General features: G+C 41.2%; 1 protein-coding gene across 2 annotated transcripts; it reads right to left on the bottom strand.

Moving 5' to 3' along the window:
• Window positions 1-101: 101 nt before the first annotated feature.
• On the bottom strand, window positions 102-26,722 carry macroh2a2 (macroH2A.2 histone). Of its 2 annotated transcripts, XM_080215670.1 has the most exons (10): window positions 26,600-26,722; window positions 17,199-17,410; window positions 16,926-17,032; window positions 15,672-15,884; window positions 14,901-15,008; window positions 14,568-14,667; window positions 12,989-13,078; window positions 5,883-6,057; window positions 2,595-2,636; window positions 102-779 (listed from the first exon to the last, which is right to left on the bottom strand). In XM_080215670.1, the coding sequence occupies exons 2-10, from the start codon at window positions 17,368-17,370 to the stop codon at window positions 614-616; spliced, it is 1,173 nt and encodes a 390-aa protein (XP_080071796.1). In that variant the 5' UTR covers window positions 17,371-17,410; window positions 26,600-26,722; the 3' UTR covers window positions 102-613. The 2 variants fall into 2 exon arrangements, with proteins under 2 accessions (XP_080071796.1, XP_080071797.1); XM_080215671.1 differs by lacking the exon at window positions 2,595-2,636.
• Between the last annotated feature and the right edge of the window lie 206 nt (window positions 26,723-26,928).

Raw genomic sequence — 26,928 nt, 5'->3', positions numbered from 1 at the left:
ATCTGCAACTACTTTTACTTCAAAAGAAAATATACTTCATTGACAATTTCACATTCGTATGTCAAGAGATGCAACATATTCCCATATTTCCAATACCAGAATCTCGATACAATATTTTTGTTGTTTTTATTTTTTTTTAAAAAGCTGTCACACTATCAAACTACAGCAAGTGGTACAGGGAGACATTACAGTCAAATTGCTGCTTCATTTTCCAATTGTTCCTTTACACACTGGAATGTGAAACCAATGTATCAGATTAGAAGGGATACTTAAAAACCACATGTACATGGAGTCATAAAACAATGTCTTCCACAATTTTCTTTAAAAAACTAAGTATCAGTAAAATCATCAAAAGAAATTTAAAGATGCACAGTATCAAGGTTTTTTGATTTTTTCCCATAAAGTAAATTTCAAACCGTTTTCCCTGCTTGAGAGAAGTACTATAAAAAACGTATTAAGTTTACACTTCAGAACATGTTCATGATCACAGAACTCATACTTTTGCACCTTCTCATTTACTTATTAAACACAAATACACACACTTATCTGTATTGTCAGACAAAAAGCTGTTAAAATCTCCAGCTTTCCATTTTTAAAAAAAGATAAAAACAGGTTACTTTGTATCAAGTTTTGCCATTTCCTGCACGTAGATACCGATGCTTTCACTGTCAAATAAGACAAAAAATATGTTCTTCAGCGATGACGACGTTGTGTTAACAAAATAATTGGAGATGGCCTTGAGGATATGCTGTGCTGCAATATGCTTTGGAAAACAATTTCTGAAGGTACAAAAAACAAACTATTACTTCATTTATCAAGCCTCATTTCCACATTACTATGGTAGTACACCCACTTAAGTTTTTAGCCTTTTGTGAATCTTTGATACAATTTAACAGCTTGCAGATATGTATTGACTATGATATTAACTTTTGTTTTATGGACTTCAATGGTAGTCCATGTAGCTTGAGACATCCCATTTTAAAAAGGACAATTAAAACTATTCACAAGTAGTCAGGGAAAGAGAACAGCGCAGGTATACGGTGACAGCATTTTCAATGTTCTTAAGACTTGAAGTAATTGGGCAAAGATTAATGAGAATTTTAAATTAAGAGCAAAAAACTTAGAAATTTTTTCTACACATGTAGGTTGCACCCGAGACCACCTCTGGAGATAAAATGAATATCATATAATGCCTTGTATTATTTCTCCCAGTAAATATTTTTGTTTACAAATGGCTAATCTCATTAATGGTTTAAATTGGTCACCCCATAGATGGTCAGCTACATCAAAAACCTTTTTTTGTCCACAACTGATGTGTATATAGAAGTTCAATTGCAAAGTTCTTGGAGTTCATAGACACACAAAAAAAAAATTATATGGTGCTTAGTGGCTCACAGGTCTATCTTATCCTTTCTATTTTCCACACCGGTCTCCTGAGTGTCTGATCCAGGTTAAACTTTTTGTAGTGAGTGAGAAAAGCAGATTTCTTCTATGGTTGATCTGAAGGGAATTCACTGAAGAAATAAGCACTAGTAATTCAGCAAAATTATCCACGCCAAATCAGCACAGTTTGACTGCTGGTCTTCATCCTTCATCCACAATTGTTGACAAGAGCTCTGTTTGGCCATGAGGTCCACTTCTTTAGAACAAAGCCTTTATCAATTAGTCTTCAGTAGGAATCAATATATGATTTAAATTATTTCCACTACTGTTGCACCATTGCCCAAATCCAATGGAAAATGTTGGCAGTGGATGTTTTCTATCAGATTTGCTAGCTTGGCAGTCTCAAAATATCTTCAGAAAGGAGCAAGAGACCAGGTGGAAAATCCTGGTCATATATTCGGTCCCAGCTTCCACCCAAATCCCTTTGGGTCCACTATCTAAGACAGCTTCTAACCTGTACAATGATTAAACTTAGTGTTATCATTCACTGTTTAGCAGACTTGAGGCCATTTATGTAATGCATCCAGGACTGTCAGAACCAAAGTTAGAAGCCATTTCAGTGGCTGAGATGGAGTTTGTTGCTTTGTGCTCTGTCTAGAACATCCACGTTCAGTTCCAGAGACATGCAGATCATGACACCAGAGCAATTGGTGTGAGGGGCACTATCCTCTAGTTTTATCACTATTGCCAGCACAATATATATATGTGTATCTTTGTTGTACAACTTATTTGAAAAGCTACTACTGGCCCTATTTCCATGACAGAATGTTTTTGCCACCTCCTTTGCATATAATTCCAATCCATTGCTGACTAGGGACATTTGAATTGCTGAAAGTAGTTGCACAATTCCAGAATTAGATCAAATTAATACTTACTGTAATTAATATTTACTTCCCAATGGGAAGTATTCATCCTGATCAACCATTTGATAAATGAAGACTTTGATGCATCAAGTAGTCATTTGGTGCATCAGGGAGTTTCTAACTAATGAATAAAACTTGTGTATAAGAGATAAAGGAATTGTTGGGTACCAATGGTGGTGTCTCAAAGCACCAAACTTGGCAACCTCTCCTTTCTAATAATGAACAATCTTCGGGGACAATGTTAAATACGTGGACGACCATCATAGTAGAAGCATTTGAACATCCTACCTTGGTTGGTTTGCAGACCGACCTGAAGCTCGAGAGCTGGTCCTGTCCAATGACATGGAAATCAACCCCAAAAAACAAAAGAGTTTATTAGTAATTTTAGGAGGGGGTGATCTGCATTACGAGAGCTCCCACCGTGAAAACTGCATAAAATTACAGAACAGAAACAGGCCATTTGGCCTAACGGATCCATTCTCCACATGAACTTCTACCCCGTTTCAGGGAATAATAAAGATTTAAATTGTGAGGCTCAGATTAATTCCATTTACAAAACAAAATGGCTGCCTTTACCTAACAGTCAAGTGGTGGCATTCCAAAGGCATACCTTCAATGTAAGATGAGCAATTAGACAGGTGCAGTGGGATAGTTTAGGTTGGTGAGATGTACAAAGGTTTTGATTCAGCTGTGCCAAAATTAAAGTGGTGCATTTTATGTGGCTATAATGCAAAAACAGCAAATCTGGACTGCATCAATGGCCATTAGCGGATCGTAGACAGTTTGTTGCAACTATTGGTCTTTGTAATCTTGATTAGTTTACATCTGAGAAGCTGTGACATTTAACATTAGGAGCTCAAGAATGAATGAATTAAATACTCTTCACTTTAAATGGAGACTGTTTAAGAATTATTTTTGAAATTAATGTGAACTATTTTACAAAAATAATTTTTAATTAATTATGGCAGTGCATAGCAAAGCATTGGGAAATATCACCTAACACTGATCACTGAAATGGTACTAATAGTTGCTTTAACAAATCAGTCATTTTTCAACACAGTTTAATTTTACAATACTTCACTGCTCGAAAGAGCTTAAAAAACATATAGTTTCTGAAATAAAACTGTGCTGACATAGAGACTTTGTCCAAATCCTTCTATGGCCTTGCACCTCCCCATCTCCAATTTCCTGCAGCCCACAACTTATCAAAATTATGGAGTCTGGTGCAACCCTAATACCTTCGACCTGTTACTGACTTGTCTCTTCAGCCATCTAGATTCCAAGTTCTGCATTTCCTTTCTCAAATTTCTCTTCCTCTGCCTTTAAAACACTGCTTGGAAACCTCACTGAGATCAAGTGTTTGGCCACCTGTCCCAATGCTTCTTTCTTTGGTTCTGTGGCAGCTTTTAGATTATTCTCCTGTGAAGCAGTGACTGTTTTAAAGGCACTGTATAAAACTTAAGTTGTTGTTGAGGCAGACACTACTGACATGTATGACTTTAGGCAACAACGAGACCTAGCTACAGACCTGCCTTTGTTGCTCTTTCAGAAAACAGACAAAGGTTCATTTGAATAGTATAAGCAAGCCATGAGGGCCACTTTACATTTATCCTGCAAAGTGAAAAATCTCCAATGGGCTAGAGGATGAGTAGATATATCCTTGCCAGCACTTCGGACAAAATAACATTATGCTCAAATATCCAAGGGAGCATCAGAGGTTTTATCTATTTGTGGTAAACTTCATCTTAAAATCCAGAGATTTAAGAAATGTTTGGACATCTCTCTTCTGACAATCCAGGAAGTACAGCAAGGCCTATAAGAACCAATGTGAAGAATATCTGCTTTCATCCAGTTGTTAGGATCTTCTAGTTACCAGGAAAAAGTATAGTTTCTTTTTCATTGTAGTTGTGGCACCCACTGATTTCAGACGTCCCTCAAGTATTTACCTAGGTTTGCATCTACAAACAAAATCTCAACAATTGGTTTGTTCAGCCAGAGAGCTTTTCTATTACATGACAAACCAATTCCAGGTTTCCACCACAGCCTTTACAGGAACCATGATCCAAGATATCTATGGTCGATTAGTTTTCAGACAGAACTTCTCAGCATTATGAACTCTGTAACTCAATATCTTTGAGCAATGGTAATGTTTCAAACCATAAAAGGAAATCACTCTAGTAACCTAATTTGCAATATTTTGGCAGGCCTGCACTTGTTACCCACCAACCTCAACTACCAATACCATAATATTGCAAGTCTAGTTGTGTTGTCGTCCTTCAAGTCTCATTGCAAGGTTCATTTCTCCAAGATGCCAAACATTTGGCACACACAAAGAAACAGCGGATCTCTTCAGTGGGATTATGATCTTATCCAATGTATAATTAAACCCTCTATAGAACAGTAGACACCATATTCTTGTATTAATTAGCTAGGTCAGATGAATATTTTGCTTTAAGATAGCAGAGCTGAAAGAGTTGATCTCTTCTTCCCTTCCAACATTCATTTTCAGCTGATCAGAAGCAATGAGTTCCAAGTTATATCACACTGCATTGGTCACAAAATCCATGGCTTCAAGATCAAATCCTTTTTGTTCGATCTTCTTCATGCCCTCGTAACCAAGTAGCCTCCTCCTGTGTGCAGAGCTTTTTCAAAGAGGCTAGCTCTAGCAACAACAATGTTTTAATTACATCAATCCTCCACCGTTTCATGCAGCAAGTGCATAGAAAAGATAAAAGCATGCAATTTGGGACAACAGGACCCACCCTTAAAAAGAATCCCAACATGCAAGAAATATTATGTACTGTACAGCAGCACAGTCAAGGGCCGTCATCTCAAGTTACTTCAATGTCAAGCATCTTGGCAATGGGAAAATGTTTACATTCATAGACCTTTTCACCACTGTGGTTGACCTCACTTTATTTGGCAACTTTAACTGAAGTAATTCAATTACAACCTCAGGAGATCACACCCTTGACAGTAACCATGAATGTCCCCACATTATATGTAAAATAGCAAGGTGTAGTTTTGTGTTTGCTCTCAGTGGATGAAACATCAAGTCATTTTCTCCAGTTGGTCATTCCCTGTTCTAACCATGCAGTCCTGCACATTGCCAGATTTCTATCCATGGTCACCAAAGCATTGGATTTTTAATGAACCTATTGGTGCTGCTATAACCAGCATCTACCCATTTTCTTCCTGTAGTTCTTGGACCACACATGTGGATCCCCATAATGAATGGAGGGGAAGCAACATATCTTCAAGTATCCTGACATTCTTATTTAAAAAGATGGGGGATTAGTTTTTAATGAGCTCAGAATACATTTTTCCTTTTATAGAGATCAAGTTCTAGATGAAAGAGATATAGTTTGCAAGCAGCAACCTGACCAAAATAAAATGACATACTAACTTATTTTAATAATAAATGTCACCATGACTCATTTTAAACAATTACATTAGCTCAACTGCAACACATTTCCGTACTTAATTTTTAAATAAAAGCAGAATCTCTCAGGATACTGAGTTATTTTCTAAACAGTATTAAGAAACCTTCAAAATCTAACAAGTAATAAATTTTACCTGCTGCTGGCGATGGATGGAAAAGCAATTGATTTGAGCTTCTTTTCATCTGCCAGGGTCAGGCAATTCTTCACAGTTTTTTCCAGTTGCTCCTCACATTTATCAACTCCCCACTGTGGGATGTTGCAGTGAATGACGAACTTTGCTGGCAGTCCAGGGGCCAGACCCAAAACGGCTACAACAAGAGGATTAATTATCAATTAACCTCTCAAAGATGGTATTTATTTTACCTGCATGAAACAAGCTTCGTTTTAAAACAGCACAAAGTATTCATAAGTATGCAAGTGGGAAGGCCAATTGCTAAGTTCATACAGATTTTGGTTGTAGACATACACATATCAAGGAAGGCCATCTTAATTAAAGGTAGTTAATGTGTTATATTTCTGTAGATCAGTTGCTTTATACTCAATTTTACTTATCCTGAAATTGTGAAGCAGTAATTTTCATAAGTAAGTGACCCATGGAGCTGTAAGATTTTTTGAAACTTCTATTTGGTATAGCGGTTTTGACTTGCTATTAAAAGGTGGAATGTGTTTAGGATCGCCACTCTGGCATAGCAGCCCCACCACCCACTCCTTGCTGCAACTGCATTGGCTGTGAAGTTGCTGGATCTCAGAGTATATTTTCTGGGTTCCTCCTCAGCCAGCTGAGTTTTGTTTCTCTTTGTCTCTTCCAATGCCCTTTTGAGCTCTGCCCTCCAGAGGTTCTGGCTTTTGCAGATGTTATAAACGTTTACCATCATATCTCACTTGCAGGTGTCTTTGCAGCAGAGGTATGTATATCCAGAAGGCCATGACCCAGTGGCCCGCTCACGGTATAAAGGTCTTCCGGTATAGGGTTATTATTTATCGAAAGGAAATGGCTGAGCCATAGCAGACATTTGCTGGTTTAGTAATGAGTATATAGAACATAGAACTCTACAGCACAAACAGGCCCTTCAGCCCACTAGTTGCACCGATCACTTCTATACCTCCTAAGCCATAGACCTATCTATAACCCCCCAATCCCATTAGATCCCATATACTCATCCAGAAGTCTTTTAAAAGACCCCAGCGAGTTCGCTTCCACCGCCACCGACGGTAGCCGATTCCATTCACTTACCACCCTCTGAGTGAAAAACTTACCCCTAACATCTCCTCTGTACTTGCTTCCCTGCACCTTAAATCTGTGTCCTCTCGTAGCGACCATTTCAGACCTGGGAAATAGCCTCTGAGAATCCACCCTATCTCTTCCTCTCAATATCTTATAAACCTCTATCAGGTCGCCTCTCAACCTTCGTCTCTCCGGGGAGAAGAGTCCCAGCTCCCTCAACCTATCTTCATAAGGCATGCCTCCCAATCCAGGCAACATCCTTGTAAATCTCCTCTGCACCCTTTCAATAGCTTCCACGTCCTTCCTATAGTGAGGCGACCAGAACTGCACACAGTACTCCAAGTGGGGTCTGACAAGGGTCCTATTAAGTTGACAATTGCCGATGAATATTGACCCTAGACACATGAAGCCATCAACCAGACTCACAAGATATTTATTGAAAGCAGTATAACATCCTGGACAGTCACAATCTTCTCCTCAAGCCAAACTCTTTACAGGTACGCGCGTGTCTATCAATTTGCCATTAAAGAAGTTTTCCCTGGTACGGTGCATTAGTGCATCATCATCATCATAGAGCAACTCTGAGGACTTGCTGCTCTTCTGTCTTGGATCTCAGGTCATAAGGCTAAACAGCTTCAGTTGGTTCTGATATGCAAGTCGACATCTTTTGGTAAGCTGGGAATATGACAGCAGAGAAGAACGTGCAAAGTATCACTATTCAAACATAACTGCTGACCCACTGTTAACCTCTCCACTTGACAGTCATGAGCATCTATGGAGCAAATGTCACTTATGGTTGCTGCCCCTGCAGAAACACAGGCAGTAGTTGCAGAAGGGCCCTGCACAATGAGGCCAACCGACACAATTGTCACAGCTAGTGAGCAGGTGCTTTCACCTCAGTCAATAGATGAGTACAGTACATCATTGGAGTGTCCATGTTTGCAAGACATCACATGTTGCATGTCTTTACTCACAATTAACTTAGTTTCTTTGAATGCTCTTTACTAATCAATTATTTACAATGTACACATATGAGCAGGTTTCCACAAGTGCCAATGAAGACTGTAGGCCATAGTCCATCTCTACACAATGGTAATAATTTTGAAAGATGCATGTATGGTTGACTTCCTTGTGGAGGCTCACACTTGCAGTGACAGCTGTGCCTTCACGTTAAACACTCTGGGACCTCCAGCTAAATGTTGCTGGATCACTGATCATTCACAATAATGGCACTCTGCATGGATCTCTCTCTTCGACTCCTGGCCATAGCCATACCTTATTCTCAAGGGCACCAAGGGTTGGGCAATAAACGCTACAATGTCCACATCCTGTAAATGAATTTTTAAATGTGGTCCACCTTCCACATCTGTGTCTTCTTCAAGTCCCCTTACTCTTTACTCACGCCTTCAGCCTGCTCCCCTTCTGACATGGAAGGCCCTTACACTCTGCCTTAAGCATCACTTCCCTTTGCTCTGCTTATTGTAGAGCTTGCAGCATACAAGTGAAGCAGCATAGTGGTTTTCAACCGATGTGCCACAGCACATAGGTATGCACTGACAACTGTCCAAGTGTGCTCTACTATTTTGTAGGAAGACACAAACTTTCCACATTTTGAGAAACTAGTAGTTCTGCTGGAGGGGATTCTGTGAAAACCCGTACCATAGTGGAAGCCTGGTGTTTCATGCTAACTTGGATTTAAACTGTTAATAAAGAATGAAGGATTTGAGTAAATTATTCGCTTAATTGAGTTATGCTGGTGTCATTTGTATATAATCCACTGACTTGTTCATTGCTCTTATATTCATCAAAGGAGAATCAAACCTGACCTCCAGGCATTAAATTAAATACAACAGGAGTAAGTGAAGTCATTTTATCTGACTTTTTCTCATCTTGGATACAGTTATGTTATCTGAATGAGATTTTGCTGCTTCATCGAGCAGGCCAACAGCCTATGCCAGAGTTCTGGTGTGCAAATTGCCCTTATTGTAACTGGGGCACAGTTTGTGGATTACATAGGGTGTTAGCAGCCATATAGAACAAAGAACAACACAGCACAGGAAACAGGCCCTTCGGCCCAACGAGCCCGCGCCGCCGTCCCATTGTCTCAGTGACCTATTCATGATTTTAGTCTACGCCTAATGTGCGAGGATCAGGGAGGTCCAATATAGGGACAATTTGTTACCCAATCAATCAGCCTAAAAGCACATCTTTGGGATGTGGGAGGAAACCGGAGCACCTGGAGGAAACCCACGCAACCACGGGGAGAACGTGCAAACTCCCACAGACACAGGCCCAAATCCATGTGTCCGCACAGCAACAGAGATAGTCTCTGAGCTGTCATGTTGCCCTCGAGATGGTCCAGTTTAAGCACACTAACGACATGAAGCAATAGGCAACTCCCGAAGCAACGTCCAAGAGCAGCCCACTACAACCTGCCGCATGCATGCCCCTTGCTGGTCAACAAGGTGGACTTAAATGCCTGTGGAGACAAAAAATTCATTATTAAACAGGCAAAGACTGTAACATCCCTGAGGCAAAAACGGAATCCCAAGCCTACAATGTTTAGTAAGGCCTGCTATATCCCCCTATATGTAGACCGCTCATGTGGCTGTCTAAGTGACTCTTAAACAACCCTAGCGTGCCTGCTTCCACCACCTTACTCGGCGGTGCATTCCACACCCCCACTACCCTTTGCATGAAAAACTGCCCTCTAATATTTGTCTTATACCTAGCCCCCCTCACCCTAAGCCCGTGACCCCTCGTCTATCCATTTCTAATAGCGGAAAAAGCTTACCACCATTTACTCTATCTATCCCCTTCATAATCTTATAAACCTCTATTAGATCCCCCCTCAGCCGACGTCTCTCAAGGGAAAGCAGCCCAAGTTCGTTCAATCTTTCCTCGTAAGACAGCCCTTCCATACCAGGCAGCATCCTGGTAAATCTCCTCTGCACTCTCTCCAGGATCTCTACATCCTTCCGGTAGTACGGCGACCAGAACTGGACGCAGTACTCCAAGTGAGGCCTAACCAACGTTCTATACAACTGCAACATCAGACTCCTACTCTTATATTCTATACCCCTTCCTATGAAGGCTAACATACCATACGCTTTCCTCATCACATTCTGCACCTGCACCGACACCTTCAGGGACTTGTGCACTTGCACCCCCAGGTCTCTCTGTGTATCTATACTCCGGATAGTTCTACCTTTTATCGTATAACTCCCCTCCACATTATTCCGGCCAAAGTGCATCACTTCGCATTTCTCCGGATTAAATTCCATTTGCCATCTATCTGCCCAATCTACCAGCCTGTCTATGTCCTGTTGCATTGCCAGGCACTGCTCCTCAGTACCCGCCAATCCAACCATCTTAGTGTCATCAGCAAATTTGCTGATCACACCACCTACCCCCTCTTCCAAGTCATTAATATATACCACAAATAGAAGAGGTCCTGGTACCGAGCCCTGCGGCACACCACTGGTGACAGACCTCCAATTGGAAAAGGAGCCTTCCACTACTACCCGCTGTCTCCTCCTCCCAAGCCAGTTCTCCACCCATCTACATACCTGGCCTTGTATCCCATGAGCCTTCACCTTTTCTATCAGCCTACCACGAGGGACCTTGTCAAACGCCTTACTGAAATCCATATAGACGACATCAACGGCTTGTCCTTCGTCAACCGTTTTTGTCACCTCTTCAAAAAATTCCACTAGATTCGTAAGGCACGACCTCCCTGTAACGAAGCCATGCTGCGTATCCCTGATCAGATTGCAGCGCTCCAGATGTTCATACATCCTATCCTTGAGGATCCTCTCCATTAGCTTGCCTATAACTGAAGTCAAGCTCACCGGCCTATAATTCCCTGGGTTATCCCTCTGACCCTTTGGCCAGTAGGAGACCAAGTCGCCAGGATTGCCACCATGCAGCAGGGCAAAGCAATAAAGCTGCGGCAGATTTGACTCTTTTTCTAAAGGTGTATTGGCAGCTGAATGAAAAGCATGCACAGACATGTTGGAAGTTCCTTCTGTCGCATCTCTGGTTATAAACCAGCAAGTCTGTCAGTGGGTGCCTTAAGGGCAGTCAATTACACCTTGCATATTGGGGAAAGCTGGCTATTCTGGTAAAACCCACTGCCCTCTGTCATTATGAGGCCACATCCATGGGGAAGCTGATGAAGTCAGCCATGCTTGTGGACAAGGCATCAGTGACAGCAAGGATGAAATGATGAGCAGCCAACAGAAATCAGCAGTAGAGCCCTGAAATGATCCCATGATGTTCCGTGCTACCGCCCTGTCAATGTGTATTGATGTAAAAGCCTGTCATTAATGAGGACACTGATGTCTGTTACCATCTGCCTGGACAGCCGCTTGGATGTTTCAAGTTAGGTACAGCTGCTGCAACAGACCCTGTGTTCCAGGTCTTCTTGGCTTCTCATCCTTCTTGTTCTTGGCCAGGCATTCACTCTCTCTCTGCCGGGGGACCCTTCCTCCTACTGTGCGACACGGCTCCTGTATTGCCTGCAAGTGCAAGGGAGCTGGATCCATCTTCAGTGACTAGGTAGGATTTCTTCAAACCCTAGCTGAAAGGGTTGAAGTGCAGTGTTGCTTGTGGATTTTTATCAGCTCCTGAATTCTCCAGGTACCTCTCCCTCTTTCAGCCTCCCTTGTGCAACTGCAAGCAGCTCACTTGGAGCCTTTTTGTTCATTATATGGAGAACATATGTTTACTTGCAAACTTTGAGGCTTTTCAACTCTTCTGAACGGCATTCCGTGCTGTACATAACTCATTATTTCTGCTATAGTTTACAAGACCTTCTAAAAAGTTGTCCACCTTCTTTGAATCCCAGACCTTCTGTTTCAACATTTACCACAATAGTGCCATTGGCACAGTGTGCAAGCTTCCTGACCTCACCCCCTTTCTCCTGCTCTTGAAAATGGCCAGCACTGAAAATTGGTGCAGAAATTCTGGATTTGTCCCAGCTGCCAATTCTTTTCTCCTGCCTGACTCCATCTGTCCCGAACCAAATCCAGCCCTCAAAAAGTTCAAGTGAACTAATCTAAGTGCAAGGTGCTGTAGTCCAAAGGGATCACTGCTATTATCAACCTCCCTGGATCGACATTTGTAGATTACAACAAACCTCAACGATTTGCTCATTTACATGTGACAAAAAACATTTTGTAAGCAGACTGATTGTCCTGCTACATCATTAAAGTGAAGTTACTTTGGGTGTGCTGAAGCACAGATTTCCTATTTTAAATCAGACCATGAAGTTTCTTTTGCACATGCGTGTATAACAGCAAGATACCTAATGACCAAGAGACTGCAGAGCTTGAAGCAAAACCCCAAAACTGTACTCTGGGTATTCCAAAAGGCAGAATTTCCTAACATACAATTCCTTGCAAAGAGTTATGACAAATATCTACACACTTTCAGATTCAGTTCAGTAATCCAAGCCACTTCATGTCATGGATAAATGGAACTCTGGGGCACTTATGAACCTGGAATCTCAGATGTCAATATCAGCTCCCACTTGTCTGATCAGAAAAATATTGGTTCAAAGGTCAGATTCCTTCAAACACTCTGCCGACCTCCAACCAGATCTGTTTCAGCTACATGAGTCAATGCTAATGAACATTACTATGGTGCATATCATAACAGATATTTGGTCAAATAAGCTATAACCAATCGGTCCAGACAACTAAACCGCAATCAAATAGTTGTCTGGAATGAAAATATTTTGACATTTAAAAACATAATCATTACATGGTTCCCAATAATGCATTGCTGTAAAATGCCCTTGGCTTAAAAATTAAGATATGCTTGTTTAATTATGGCATTCAAAACACCAACATAATTTGATTTTCGTGATTGTTAAAATTTCAATTTAAAATATATCAAAGTAATTCTTCAGTGTATTATTCATGCAGAAACTTCAGATAATAAATTCAGATCTTTAAATATGATTTCAGTATAGTTAAGTGTTGAAAGATAATAAACTTTAAAAAACTTGCCCCCAGTTACTTCCAAAGGTCCATTAGATTTTCGCAGTTCTTTCACAGCATCCAAAAACTCCTTTCCACCCGTCTTCTCCAAAGCGTTGCCTGAAATTACCATTACTCTTTAGAACACATACTTTCAGCTGGTCTATAGGTGTTGAAGTGGACTGAACCTCATTAGAAGGGTCAAATTATAACACAAGTTCCATTCCCACCTCCACCATGTCAATACGTAAAACAACATATTGTTTTATTGTAATGGTAATGGGTAGTCTGAAAAAACAAACTGCACGCTGAATTCCCAGGATTACCATTGCTCGAAGTCTCAACAAAGGTCATGATACATTGTTCATAATGGTGGAACATTTTGTGCACTGTTACACAGCAAAGTTCTTCTAGTTTTGTTACATGTACAGGAGAAAATCTTTCTATATCCCTCTAATGATAAACACATTGACACTTTAAAGCTTAATGTATTTCTGATACAGAAATACATAGTAAAATCTCCATAGATGTGTACAGGCTTGTCAATTCTTTACATATAGGTTCAGTCCACATGGGGTTAAAATTGATAATGGGCACTCATACATTTCCAATAGAATATGTTTATTGCACTCAGAATAACTGAAGCTTCTATCGCAACGGTCTTTAACTCTGCGAAAACAATGGCTTCATAATGCAGATATGATGTAATATCCCAGTAAAACCAAAAAATACTTGTGTGAAGTAATTCCAGGACAAACATATGTCAGAAAATCAGTTGGCACTGAACATTCTGATTTAAAGATTAAGCTACTGGGTGTTGGGCATGCTATACTTTGCCATCAGTGGCACTAAAATGCAGAGCTGTAAAAAAATCAGACGAACAACAGGAAAACAGGTGGCAGGCAGACTGAAGGTCATTCACTCACCAAGTTGTAAGGCTTGTGTTTGGATCAGCACTGGCAAATAACCAACTTGTGTAAAGGGTGATACTTACACTGGTGTTAATTTGGAGGTCTATTAATGGACCAAGACATAGTAGGAAAAAGTCTGTACTTCAAAAGTCAGCAAAACCAAAGTTCAGATTCTAATCATGAAATTTACTTTTCAATTTCCTGCTTCCCAATGTCTGACTGGAAAATTGCAATCAAAGTACCCTTATAAAGATAATAAAAGATCCCTAATTGTTACTGGGAATACTTCTTAAAATGTAAGCAGGGTGAGAAAAGTACAGCAGCCAATTGCTGCCCATTCTTATTTCTCCAGACAGATGTGTGAACTGGGGTTTTAATTACACTAATTTTAAAAAAGTTTGTTAAAATAATTAATTTTCCATGTGCACTTCTTTTAATAAGGCAGTTTCCATTAGGATGATCAATAAATTAGGAAATACACCTAGACTGTGGAAACTATTTTTATTAAATGATTCTGGGTAGTGAATCCTACTGCTCAATGCAACTTTCATATTTCAATATTTTCAACCCATTTTAGGTATGCTAATACGAACACAGTAACTTACTGTAAACATATCCAACATTTCAACCATCTCAAACTTCCCTTAGCTAGTGAAATTATCACTGCAAGGCCTAATGGGAACAACACAAAAACATACCTACATCCTCTTTCAGATCAATTTCAGCATTCGTTGGATTAATGATGCACTCAACTTTAACTGAACCAATGTTACTGATATCGCTTTGAGTCAAGGACAGCTGAAAAATAAAGAGAGGGTCTAGCTGAAGCATGTTAATAGGAACAGTTAATAATAATCAAAAATGGTCAAAATGGCTTCACATGAAGACAAAGGTTAATATGTATCATGTTAGATCAGCACTTGATTTTAACACACATCAGTCCTCACACAAACAAAATTGCGCATACATATATTCAGGCTTTTGGATTAATTTAAATCTGAATTTGAATCAAAGAATGTCACAACTCTTACCTTTTGCCCCAGGAAAAGGCTCTTTGTTGAAAGAATTGTGAATCCTTCGCCAGGTACCTCATCTGATGTGGAACTAGATGCCCCTTCTTTATTTTCTGTTCGCTTACCCTAATTTACAAAAAGGTTTTGGAAAACTTAATTTCTTTACTGTTGAAATATGCTTATATGATGCTGGCATCAGACCAAAAAGATATTCTGCCTACTAAGCAATTTAGCAATGCCAGGTACGTGGGCTGGACGCCCCAACAGTTAGTTGACTGAATCATATACGTTCGTCTGGCTGTCTGAAATAGGCAGAGTTTAGGCTACTCATCCAGTCTCTGCATGCACTCATCCAGCCCATGCAGCAGTTGTTGAATTCAACAAATGTAAGATAATTAGTTAAGTTTGTGATAGCATAAAGTCATACACAGGGACCCATTCTCCACAAATCAAAAAAAAAGTTTGAGCCTTGTGCTTTTTTTGAAGTACCTGGAAGTATGGGGTGCCTATTGTTCACTCCAATCACAGTCGACTTGCCAACCAATCAGCATCCCTTTTCTTCTGTGGTATAAATTGTTGTGACCACTTGAAATTTGGCATTCTTGTGTTTGACCAGATGAGTGCAAGACAAAAGACTTTGGCAACAAGTTTCTTTTTTCAGTAAGATCAAAGTTATAATAGCTAATACTTGGTTACTGATTATTCAACCTGTACAGTTGTGCACCATTGTACATCCTTACTATTGGAGTAACATAATGTCCAAAACAACTTTTCATCATGTGTACTTACCTTTCTGACAGATTTGGACTTTGTAGCTTTTTTGACAGATGATTTCTTCACAGATTTTTTGGCTGGAGAAGCCTTTGCTTTTTTTGCTTTCTTTTCAGATGGTGTAGAAAGAATGGTTTCTGCTTTACTTCGGGAACCACGTTTCTTTGCCAGAAGTTCAGGATGAATTCTAGGCAGCACACCACCACTGGCAATTGTTACTCCCCTTAGTAGCTACAGGCACAAAAGTAACAGCAATTTCAAATATGGAAGTGTAGTGTGGGTGTGCAGTTAAACACCCTCATTCAGCATGTTTGTGCATTGTGACATCACTATTAAAGCTAAATGCATTTTAAACAGTAAATAACTTATGGCGTTAAGCTGTTTTTAGGTCCAAACCTCAACATACAGCTTGTAATGAGTGGCACTATCGGAATCAAATGATTACCATACACAATCTACATGTATGTTATATAGAATGAAAGAGACATTGCGGAATTTTCAGGATGGCAAGCGTTTGATACCTGCCATCCTGACCGTCTGTCTTTGACAGTCCCGCTGCCATTTCACTCTTAATGGCCAATCAGATTGGCTGAAAGCTCTCCAGCCTGTCCAAGCACAGCACTGCAGTGGTCTTGAGGCTGCAATTAATTACAGCCAATCTATTTCTACAAATTGAAAAATTATCTTGTACAACTGCTGGTAAATAAAAGATGAGAAACTAGCATGTTGCAGTTCCTGTATATATTTAATTTGAAAGGTTAAGCTTACACTATTAACTTCATTTTATACTTAGAATGGCACAGGAATCTGAACCTCATAGCACAAATACAGTAAAGTGACTTTACAGGCTTCCACACACACTGGGTTTAACCATTTGAGGTAATTTCCTACCCCACCCCTGTCAGACATCAGCTATTGGTAATTATTTTGCTACTCCCATTTACACCTTTAATAATAAGCTTTTGCCTTTTCCATTTATCCTATTACTATCCTCTTGCACTATCACCCATCTTTTGTTCATTGAACCACTCCTATTTTCCAACTTATCACAGTTTTCCCTTTGTCCTTCCCTCCCCTCTTCGCCCTTTCCCTTCAAGTGTATTTGTTTAGTAGCTCATCAGAACTGCAAAATATTAAAAATGTTATCAACCTGAAGTTTTAATTGTGTTTCTCTCTCCATAGATACTGCCTGATCCGACTTCCAACATTTTCTGTTTTCATTTCAAATTGTCAGCATCTGGAGTGTTTTGCTTTTATCATTACAAGTCTTACTTGATTCAGTTCTTCATCATTTGCCACTGCTAGCAGAATGTGTCTTGGAGTTATTCTACTCTTCTTGTTATCTCTTGCTGCATTTCCAGCCAGTTCTAGGATTTCAGCTGCAACAAAGATGCATTTTACAGTTCAAAGGGTTAGAGAAAGTATAACCAGAATTCAGTTTTATCTAAAGATTCAAAACAATATGGTCATCACGATTAAAGGGCCCATTTCTATAACTTTCTTTCCTTCCAAATAGAGTTACATTGTTCTTCACTTTTTTTTTACCTGCTAGGTACTCTATGACTGCTGCCAAGTAAACAGGTGCTCCCATTCCAATACGATATTTGAATGTTGCTTTCCGTAAATATCGCATCATCCTACCAACGGGAAAAATGACCCCAGCTCTAGCTGAACGTGACAACTTGGTCATCTTCTTCTTTCCACTTCGGGCTGACATCTTGTGTGTTGTGGGGCAGTATATTAAACCAACTGTGGATCTAAACAAATAGCATAATTAGTTTAGACAAAAGAGATACAGGAGACGGTCATTTAGTCTAGCATGGATATGCTGGTTCTTTTAACTGAGGATGGGTAATAAACACTGGACTTGCCTATTTCCTGATAATTAAAACATTTTTAAAAACCTCATTCTCTTCTCTCACAAAATGCTGCATTGACCTACCAACATGCATGATGTTACATTTGCCAGGAATCGCCGATTCACATGTTATCCTGGCCAGCGTCCCATCTTTCACCCTCAATGAACCTGGGCTCATCCAAAACTGCTGTACCGTGTCCTAAGGTCCCATTCACTCATCACCTCTGTGCTTGTTAGTTGCCTTACATTGACTCATGGTCCATTAAACAGCTCGATTTTAAAACACTCAGCCTCATGTTGAAATCTCTTCACAGTTTCACTCTTTCCTATCTGAACCCAGCAGTACCTAGAACATGCAGCACATGCCTTAATGGAACTTGACACGTGTTTGCTAATGAATGGATCAAATTACAGATCGCAGACAACATTTACTCCAAAACAGAGAATATCAAATTATATCTTCCAGACAAATAGTAGAGTATGTCTTGCCCTCCAAGGGAACCAATCAAAAATCTGAAGTAAAAACAGAAAATGCTGGAAAATCTCAGCAGATCTGACAGCTTCCGTGGAGAGAAAATAGAGCCAAGGCTGAGTCCAGATGACCCTTCACCACAGCAGAAATCTTGTCAATGCACTTGTGCTGCAAACAGATGAAGCAACAAACTGACAGTGAATCCCCTAACTCAACTCCAATTTCTATCCTATTGCTCAATCCTCTTAGTGTCCAAAATGTACAGATTTTAGTGTTGAATTTTCCAGAGCAGCTGAACATCCATTACTGCCTGGGATAGAGAATTCCAAAGCTGTTAAATGGCTAACCCTCTTTTCTGATTCTAGACTCCTTGTTCTGTGCCCTCCAACAAGGGGAAAAACAGCTGTTGAGCACCAATCTTGTCAAACCCCATCAAAATATTTCAAATTTCTTTGGATGCCAAAGATCATGGGCCCATTATATTGCTCTTCATACGACAATTGTCTCAACACAGGAATCAACGAACTGAATCTGCAAAGCTCCACCATCAAGATACATATATCCTTCCTTGGGGAAAGAGGCCAAAGCTGCCTACCTGTCTTTGACTCCAATTTATCCAGGGCAGTTGCTGCCTGAATTCACTGAAATTAGGCCTCCCCCCTCCCCGGTTATTTTTTTTTAATCATAAATGCTCCCTGACTAACATCCTCTCATTCAGCGATGCCACTTTCCTCTTTAGGCTAGAAACGTTCAAGAAATACTCTCTGGAACTCACTTCAGAAATTCTTTCTCCATCCATTCAAAATTAGAATAGTTAAACTCTAAAAATATTCACTGCTCTTGCACTTTTCAGTAATTTCTTTGCAAATCTGTTCAATTATCTCCTTCCCACTATTTGGTGACCTATAAAATGCACCTAGTAGTGTAATGGTTCGTTCATTGTGTCTTAATTTCAAGTAAATAGATTCTGTCTTAGAACCCTCAAGGACAATCTCTCTTTCTAGTCGTGTAATATTTTTGTGAATCAGAACCGGAATCCTCAATTTTTTTTTTAGCAACTTGCATTCATATAGCACTGTTAACATAAAGCATCCCAAGATGCTTCACAGCAGCAGTATGAAATAAAATCTGACACAATTATGAGGAAATATTAGTATAGATGGCCAAAAGCTTGGTCAAAGGAGATAATTTTTAAAGGAATGCCTTGGAAGAGGTAGGTGGATAGAAATGCTTAGCAAGGGAATTCCTGAGTTTAGGACCCAGACAACTGAAGGCATGACCACCAGTGGTGGAGGAATTAGGGCTGCTGAGACAGCCAGAATTAAGGAAGACAATTATCTCAGAATAGGGCTGGAGGAGAACTGAAGCCAGGAGTGAGGCCATGGAGGGATTTGAGAACAAGGGTAAGAATGATAACACTGAGGTGTTGCTTCACCAGGAACCCACGTAGGTCAACCATAGAAAGCATTCTTTCATGTTGTATCACAACTTGGTATGGCTCCTGCTCTACCCAAGACCGCAAGAAACTACAAAAGGTAGCAAATGTAGCCCAAACCAGTCTCCCATTCAGTGACTCTGTCTACACTTCCTACTGACTCGGAAATAGGCTCCACACATTCTGGGCACACTCTCTTCCACTTTCTTCCATCAGGAAAAAGATGCAGAAGTCTGAGGTCACATACCTGCTGACTCAAGAACAGCTTCTTCCCTGCTATGATCAGACTTTTGAATGGACCCACCTCACATTAAGTTGATCTTTCTCAACACCCTAGCTATGACTGTAACACTACATTCTGCACTCTCTCCTTTCCCTCTCTATGAATGGTATAATTTGTTTGTATAGCATGCAAGAAACAATACTTTTCACTGTATAGTAATACATGTGACAATAATGAATCAAATCAAATCAATGAGCAAGGGGTAATGGTGATAGACTTGGTGCAAGAAGACAACACCAGCAATGATTTAGACGACCTCAAGTTTATGGAAGGTGTGATGTGGGAGGTCAGCCAGGAGTGCGTTGAAATAGTGAAGTCTAGAGGTACCAAATAAACGGATGAGAGTTTGTCAACTGCAAGTGAGCTGATGCAGGGGTCAAGTTGGGCAACTTGCAGATATGGAAATAGGCAGATTTGAGGATGGTGCAAACATATGGTCAGAAGTTCACCTTGGGGGTCAAATGCATTCTTCCCAACTGTATCACTCCTGCTCTGCCAAGACCACAAGAAACTACAAAAGGTCATGAATGTAGCCCAATCAATCACGCAAAGCAGCCTCCAATCCATTGACTCTGTCAACACTTCCCGCTGTCTCGGCAAAGCGGCCAGCATAATTAAGGACATGCACCCTGGACATTCTCTCTTCCACCTTCTTCTGTTGGAAAAAAGATACAAAAGTCTGAGGTCAGATACCAATTGACTCAAGAACAGCTTCTTTCCTGCTGCCGTCAGACTTTTAAATGGACCTACCTTGCAGTAAGTTGATCTTTCTCTACACCCTAGCTATGACTGCAACGCTACATTCTGCACTCTCTCATCTCTTTCTCTATGAACGGTATGCTTTGTCTGTATAGTGCAAGAAACAAAACTTTTCACTGTATAGTAATACATGTGACAATAATAAATCACATCAAATCAAAATGACATCAACATTCTGGTTCAACTTTAAAAGGTTGCCAGGGAGAAGGAGGGATCAATAGATAGGGAAGAGGTTATGGCTTAGCTGTTCTGACTATCCTGCATCCAGGAATATAAAGCAGTCTATCATTTATCTGAGCAAGGTCTCACCATATACTATTCCAATGTGGCTACTTGTATCTGCAGTTCAGCACGTAGAACAGAATCACTGAGCTCCTACAGTTCAGGAAGCCATTCAGCCCATCAAGCCTGCACCAACAACAATCCCACCCAGGCCCTTTCCCCATAACCCCACATACTTACCCTGCCAATCCCCTTGATACTAAGGAGCAATTTAGCATAGCTAATCAACCTAAACTGCACATTTTAAAACTGTGAGAAGAAACTGGAGCACCCGAAGAAAACCCACGCAGACAGGGAGTGAACGTGCATACTTCATACAGAGTCACCCAAGTCAGAAATCGAACCCAGGTCCCTGGCACTGTGAGGCAGCAGTACTAACACTGTGCCACTCCCAAAAATGCTTAAATGCACTCCAAATCTAACTTGGAACCATTCGTGTTTTCCTTTACAATCCTATCTTATTTAATATAATTTCCACGTCTTTCTCTCTAGCTTCTGAATTTTGTTTTATTACATTTGGGTGTCCGATCCTTTGCTAAATTAATTTAAACCCTTCCCACAGCATTAACCTGACCACAAGATTTAGTTTCAAAAAACTGTTAATGGGATGCAAGTATTTCTGACAAGTATTCGTTGCTCACCCCTAATCACCCTCAAAGCGACCACGAGTGCTCTTTTTGAACCACTACAGCCCATCTAGTGTCGGTGTACCCACAATGCTAAGTTTCAGATTTTTGACTCAGTAACCATGAAAGAATGGTACATTGGGCAGTGTTCCCATGCCTCTGCTGCCCTTGTTCTGGTTGGAAGAAATTGTGGGTGTGAAAAGCACCGAAAAGGAGGCGTGGCAAGTTGTTGCAATGTCTAGGAGATGGAACACTTCTGCTACTATGCGCCAGTGAATATTTAAGACAGTGGATGGGCTGCTGATCAAGCAAGCTGCTGACTTGGTCAGAGATGAACTTCTTGAATGTTGTTGGAGCTGTGTTCCTTCAGGCAAGTGGAGAATATGTCATTACATTCTTGACTTGTGCCTTGTCTATTGTGGACAGGCTCTAGGAGGTCAGGAAAAGAGTTATTCATCACAGAACTCTCAGCATCTGACCTGCTTTTTTAAAAAAAAGTCACTTATGGGATGTGGGTTTGCTGGCCACACCAGCGTTTATTAACCACACCTAGATGCCCTTGAAAAGGTGGTGGTGAGCTACCTTCTCAAATGGCTGCAGTCCCTGAGATGTAGGTACACATGATGTGGAGATGGTGGCATTGGACTGGGGTAAACAGTAAGAAGTCTCATAACACCAGGTTAAAGTCCAACAGGTTTATTTGATAGTAAACGCCACAAGCTTTTGGAACGCTGTTCCTTTGTCAGGTGAGTGGAGAGTTCTGATCAGAAACAGGGCATATAAAAAGGCACACACAGTTTACAGTTTATATGCCCTGTTTCTGATCAGAACTCTCCACTCACCTGACAAAGGAACAACATTCCAAAAGCTTGTGGCACTTACTATCAAATAAACCTGTTGGACTTTAACCTGGTGTTGTGAGACTTCTAACTGTGTAGGTACACATCCATAGTACTGTTAGGCATAGTACTATACAAGGCATAATACTTTGCTGGATTCTTGTAGTCAGCGTATTTATATGGCTGTTTCAATCAAGATTCTGTTTAACAATAACCCCCAGAATGTTTATGATGGAAGCTTCAGCCATGATAATGCCATTGCACAAAGGTTCTTGCTTTGTTCAGGTGCTCCCTCTCTACCTTGAATAAACTCCCCCCTGCCCAGAACTGAGCTCAATTTGCCAGGAACCTGAAGCCTTGCCTCTTGCAGCATGTCTGTAACCACGATCCAACTGCCACATCCTCCAATTTGCATTCTCACTAACATATGGCAATGGCAATAATACAGAGATTGCTACTTTGGAGGCCCTTTTTAAATTTCCTCCCCAGCCTGTTCGATTCTGACTGCAGGACCTCAAACCTCTTCCTTCCTATGTCGTTGGCTCTGACATGAATCACAGCTTCTGGTCTTTCCTCTTCACCGTGCCCTGCAGAATCTTTTTGGTCAAGTAGAACAGAACCAAGGAAATCAACTTTTGAGTTGGAGGAACTCAAAAAGGTAATAAAATAAATTCACAATCACAGAACTGTGCTAAATCTAAATAGTTAGTCCCACTTCTTTCTCTATAGCCCTGCAAGTATTTATAAAATTCTCACAATCCTGCATAAAGAATGACTACAACACAATATAGGAGAATATTCGGCCCTCCCATGCCAGCTCGCTACAGTGCGAGTTAACTGGTCCCATGCATCAGCCCTTTAAAAAGAACTTATAAGCCACATGCATTCCTTGGCACAATTAGAATTACTTATATTAGAAAGTAGTATTTTTCAAAAGGACATAGAACAGACAATTCCTCTTCACCCAACCAATTATGGGAGTCATCATGGGGAGTTGTCAACTCAAAGAAACAAACCAAAAGCACAAAAAAGTCAGAGTTTTTATTAAAAACGCACACACATAGAGCCATTTTGTCATAATGGCACAACAGAAAAGTCAGTCTACGTTGGTTCCCCTTAGAGCAACCCAGTCAGTCTAATTCCCCCACACATTTATTTTGCTCAAGTGTTCATCCAATTGCTTTTTAATGTTGTTAATTGTCTCAGCTTCCACCACTATCCTCATTGAAGGAGTGAGTTCCGAATCTGTACTACTCGCTGCACAAAGAAAAAAATTACTTATATTAAGCCCCTGTTCAAATCCTGCACTCTCTCATCCTCCATCATCAGCCAGAAGATAGGGAAGTTCCCTTTGTCTCCTGCAAATCTAAACGCATCATAATCTTGCACACCTTAACCCCTCCCCACTCTGTGCCAACAGCTACAAGGAAGTGGGGGAAGAATAGCTTTGTCTACCTCAGGTAAACCTGTCGTAACGATCTGAACACACCCTACCAGATTGTCCTTCATTCAAGCTTCAAGAAGGAACCTTGCCTATCCCTCCCCCTATTCTTCCTCCCAGCTAGCACAGCAACATCTAGAATCCCTTTACATTTATACTTAAGTTAAAAAAAAATCAACTCCAATTTGGTAACCAGATCTCAGTTACCATGTCGTGATGATCTTAACATACCCCTACCTGATCCTAACACTCCACCCTCACTCAAGCTCCAAGGAGAAGGAATGCCTCAGCCATCTTTCCTCCTAGTTTCTCCAACCTAGCACCTACTTAACCTTTATTTAGCCTGGTTGAGTCAAAAACTTTACAATGCAGAAGGACACCATTCAGCCTACTGAGTTTGCACTGGCTCACTGACAGAACATTTCATGTAGTCCCATTCCCCTGCCTTATCCCTGTAACCTTGCACATTCTCTCTTTTCAGATAACACTCCAGTTTCATTTTGAATACCTTCATTAAGCCTGCCATCACCAACCTCTCAGGTAGTTCGCTCCAATCTCCAACCACCACTCTGGGTGAAAAAATTTTTCTTCACGTCACTTTTACTCATTTGGCCCATAACTTTGGATCTGTACTCTCTGGTTTTCGACACTCCCTTTGGGTGCGAACAATTTCTCACAATTTACACTGTCTAGGGTCCTAGCTACCGCTATCAAGTCTCCCTTCAGCCATCTTTCCTCAGAGGAAAGCAGCCCAACCCCTCCAACTACAGGATTGTCACGGTGCAGAAAGCAGCCTCAGTGGTATTGCTACTTGACCTTTTCGCTAAGATGACGCATCAGATCAAGCCCAAGACGGGTTGCAATCCCTCATCTTGTCAGCTTGGATCTTATTTATCTCTTTGAGAGGGCCTATGAATTGGATTCATTTTGATTTTGAATTTGGAGCAAGCAAGTAATGGATTCGGGTTTGCCCGATTCATTCTGAGCACTGGCTTTGTAACTTTAAGAGGCAGTCTGCACCAGTTAGCGACATGCTATCCCACAGCTAGTTGTTTCATCCCTGGAATTACTTGTGAACCTGCATCACAGAATTCCTTCAGTGCAGAAGGGGCCATTTGGTCCGTTGACAGAGTATCTTACCCAGTCCATAATCACACACATTTACCATGGCTAATCCGTCTTGGGACACTAAAAGGCAATTCACCATGTCCAATCCACCTAACCTGCACATCTTTGGGATACTAACAGACAATTGAGCATGGGCAATCCCACTAAACAGTGCATATTTTGGACTGAGGGAGGAAACCGGGAGCACCCGGAAAAAAACCCATGCAGACATGGGGGAAGAACTTGCAAAGCTAATCCATTTAATTTACACATCTTGGGACTCTAAAGGGCAATTCACCACGACCAATCCACCTAAGCCGCACATTGTTTGGACACTAAGGGACGATTGAGCATTGCCAATTCCCTTAACCCATACATCTTTTCAACCAATAAGGGACAATTCAATCTGGGCAATCGCACTAAATGGCTCACATTTCGGACTGTAGGAAGAAACCAGAGCACCCGGAAAAAACCGACGCAGATTCAGGGAAAGAACGTGCAAAGCTAATTCATCTAATCTATATATTTTGGGACACTAAAGAGCAATTCACTACGACCAATACATCTAAGCCTCACATCGTTTGGACACTTAAGGGACAACTGAGCATTACCGATCCCCTTAACCCATACATCTTTTGGACACTAAGGGACAATTCGGCTTGGGCAATCACACTAAATGCTGCATATTTCGGACTGCGGGAGGAAACTGGGAGCACCCAGAAGAAACCTACGCAGACAAGGGTGGGGGGAGAAGAACTCCACACAGATAGTGACTGAGGTTGGAATCAAACCTGGGAGGGGGTCCCTGGCTTCCCTCAGTGCCACCCAAAAAATCTCATTGTAACAAAATTGCACCCTGGGGCAGTGGCAGCAACATAAAATACCAACACAAAAAAATGAAGGCAAAAAAACCCTAACAATAAAACAATTGACAGTTAGGACCCCATGACAACATCCCCTCTTTCCCCTCCTCCTCCTCTCCCTCCCCCTCCCCCCACCCCCCTCAGTGCTGAGGAGCCCGCTCGTGCGGGGGGTTTGAAATTCGAATTGCCAACGGAATGGAACGCGGCGGCCTCCCGCCCGAATTCAAACCGCCAACGCGAGCGCCGGCCGCTCAACCGCCATGGCCGAAGACAAGAGAGGCCAGCCTGCGGATTCACAGGCCCTCACACACAGAGTGGAGTTCCTCCCCTACATACCAGTAAGAACTTTATACAGACACACACACGCACATAAATATGTTTTTAACATTTCCAGCCGTGGTGGTAAATGCCCGGAGTGAGGGAAGATTTGTTTTTTTGTATTGTTGTTGTTGTTGTCGCCACGGAAGGCCCGTTTCTGTCGCTCGCTCGTCCGTCCCGGGGCGGGAAACGGAAAGAATTAAATACCCCCCCCTTCAAAAAAAAGGACCGCCCCTCCTTCACACACAAAAAAATAAAAATTATAAAAAGAATCACTCATCTTTCTATCGGATTATTATCACATTTTGAATCTAGCGGCCTAGAAACAGGGACAAAAAAAACCCTCGAGGCCAAAGCGCTTCCCGCCGCCACCAACACTAAATACATAAAAGGCCCGCAAACTAAATCTTTGTTCTAAAAAAAAATCATATTTTCTTCACATTGATCAGATTTAAGTTTGCATTTTTTTAAAAAAAACGCCTCCCACCCTGGTGACCGAGATCGTCTTGTCCCCATTTAAAAAAAACACACATTATTCATGTGCATTTGTTATATAAACTTTCTGGCCTTCGGCAAGATGCTTGGCCCTAATTTGCAAGGGAAGCTGCCGTGTTGCTAAATGAAGAAGAAATATACATACATGAATACATATTTAGCACTCACCTCCTGGTCTGGGCGGCAGTTTTTGGTGGTTGCAGCTCTTGTTCCCTCCTGTGTTAATCCTCTGGATGGGAGCAGGAAGGGGAAGTTCTCTCTCTGTCTGTCTGTGTGCTAACCCCGTTTCAAAATACAAACTCAGCCTATCAGCAAAGGCAAGTCAGCCAGACCAGGGGAGGATAGGCTAGCAGCAGGCAGAGAGGGAAAATAATTAAAGCTCTGAACGGTTGCTATAAGCTTCCTTATTCCGCCCCCATCCCACCCCCCCCGCGGCCAGATCCTCTTAAGAAGTTGGACAAGTCCTCACCTGTCCCAGTACGGGGTGCAAATTTTTG

Source organism: Carcharhinus amblyrhynchos, chromosome 31, assembly GCF_965287045.1.
Source record: "Carcharhinus amblyrhynchos chromosome 31, sCarAmb.v2.hapA, whole genome shotgun sequence".
NCBI classification, from domain to species: Eukaryota; Metazoa; Chordata; class Chondrichthyes; order Carcharhiniformes; family Carcharhinidae; genus Carcharhinus; species Carcharhinus amblyrhynchos.
Note: the sequence above shows the minus strand (reverse complement) of the source record. Positions and strands in the feature narration are given on the sequence as shown.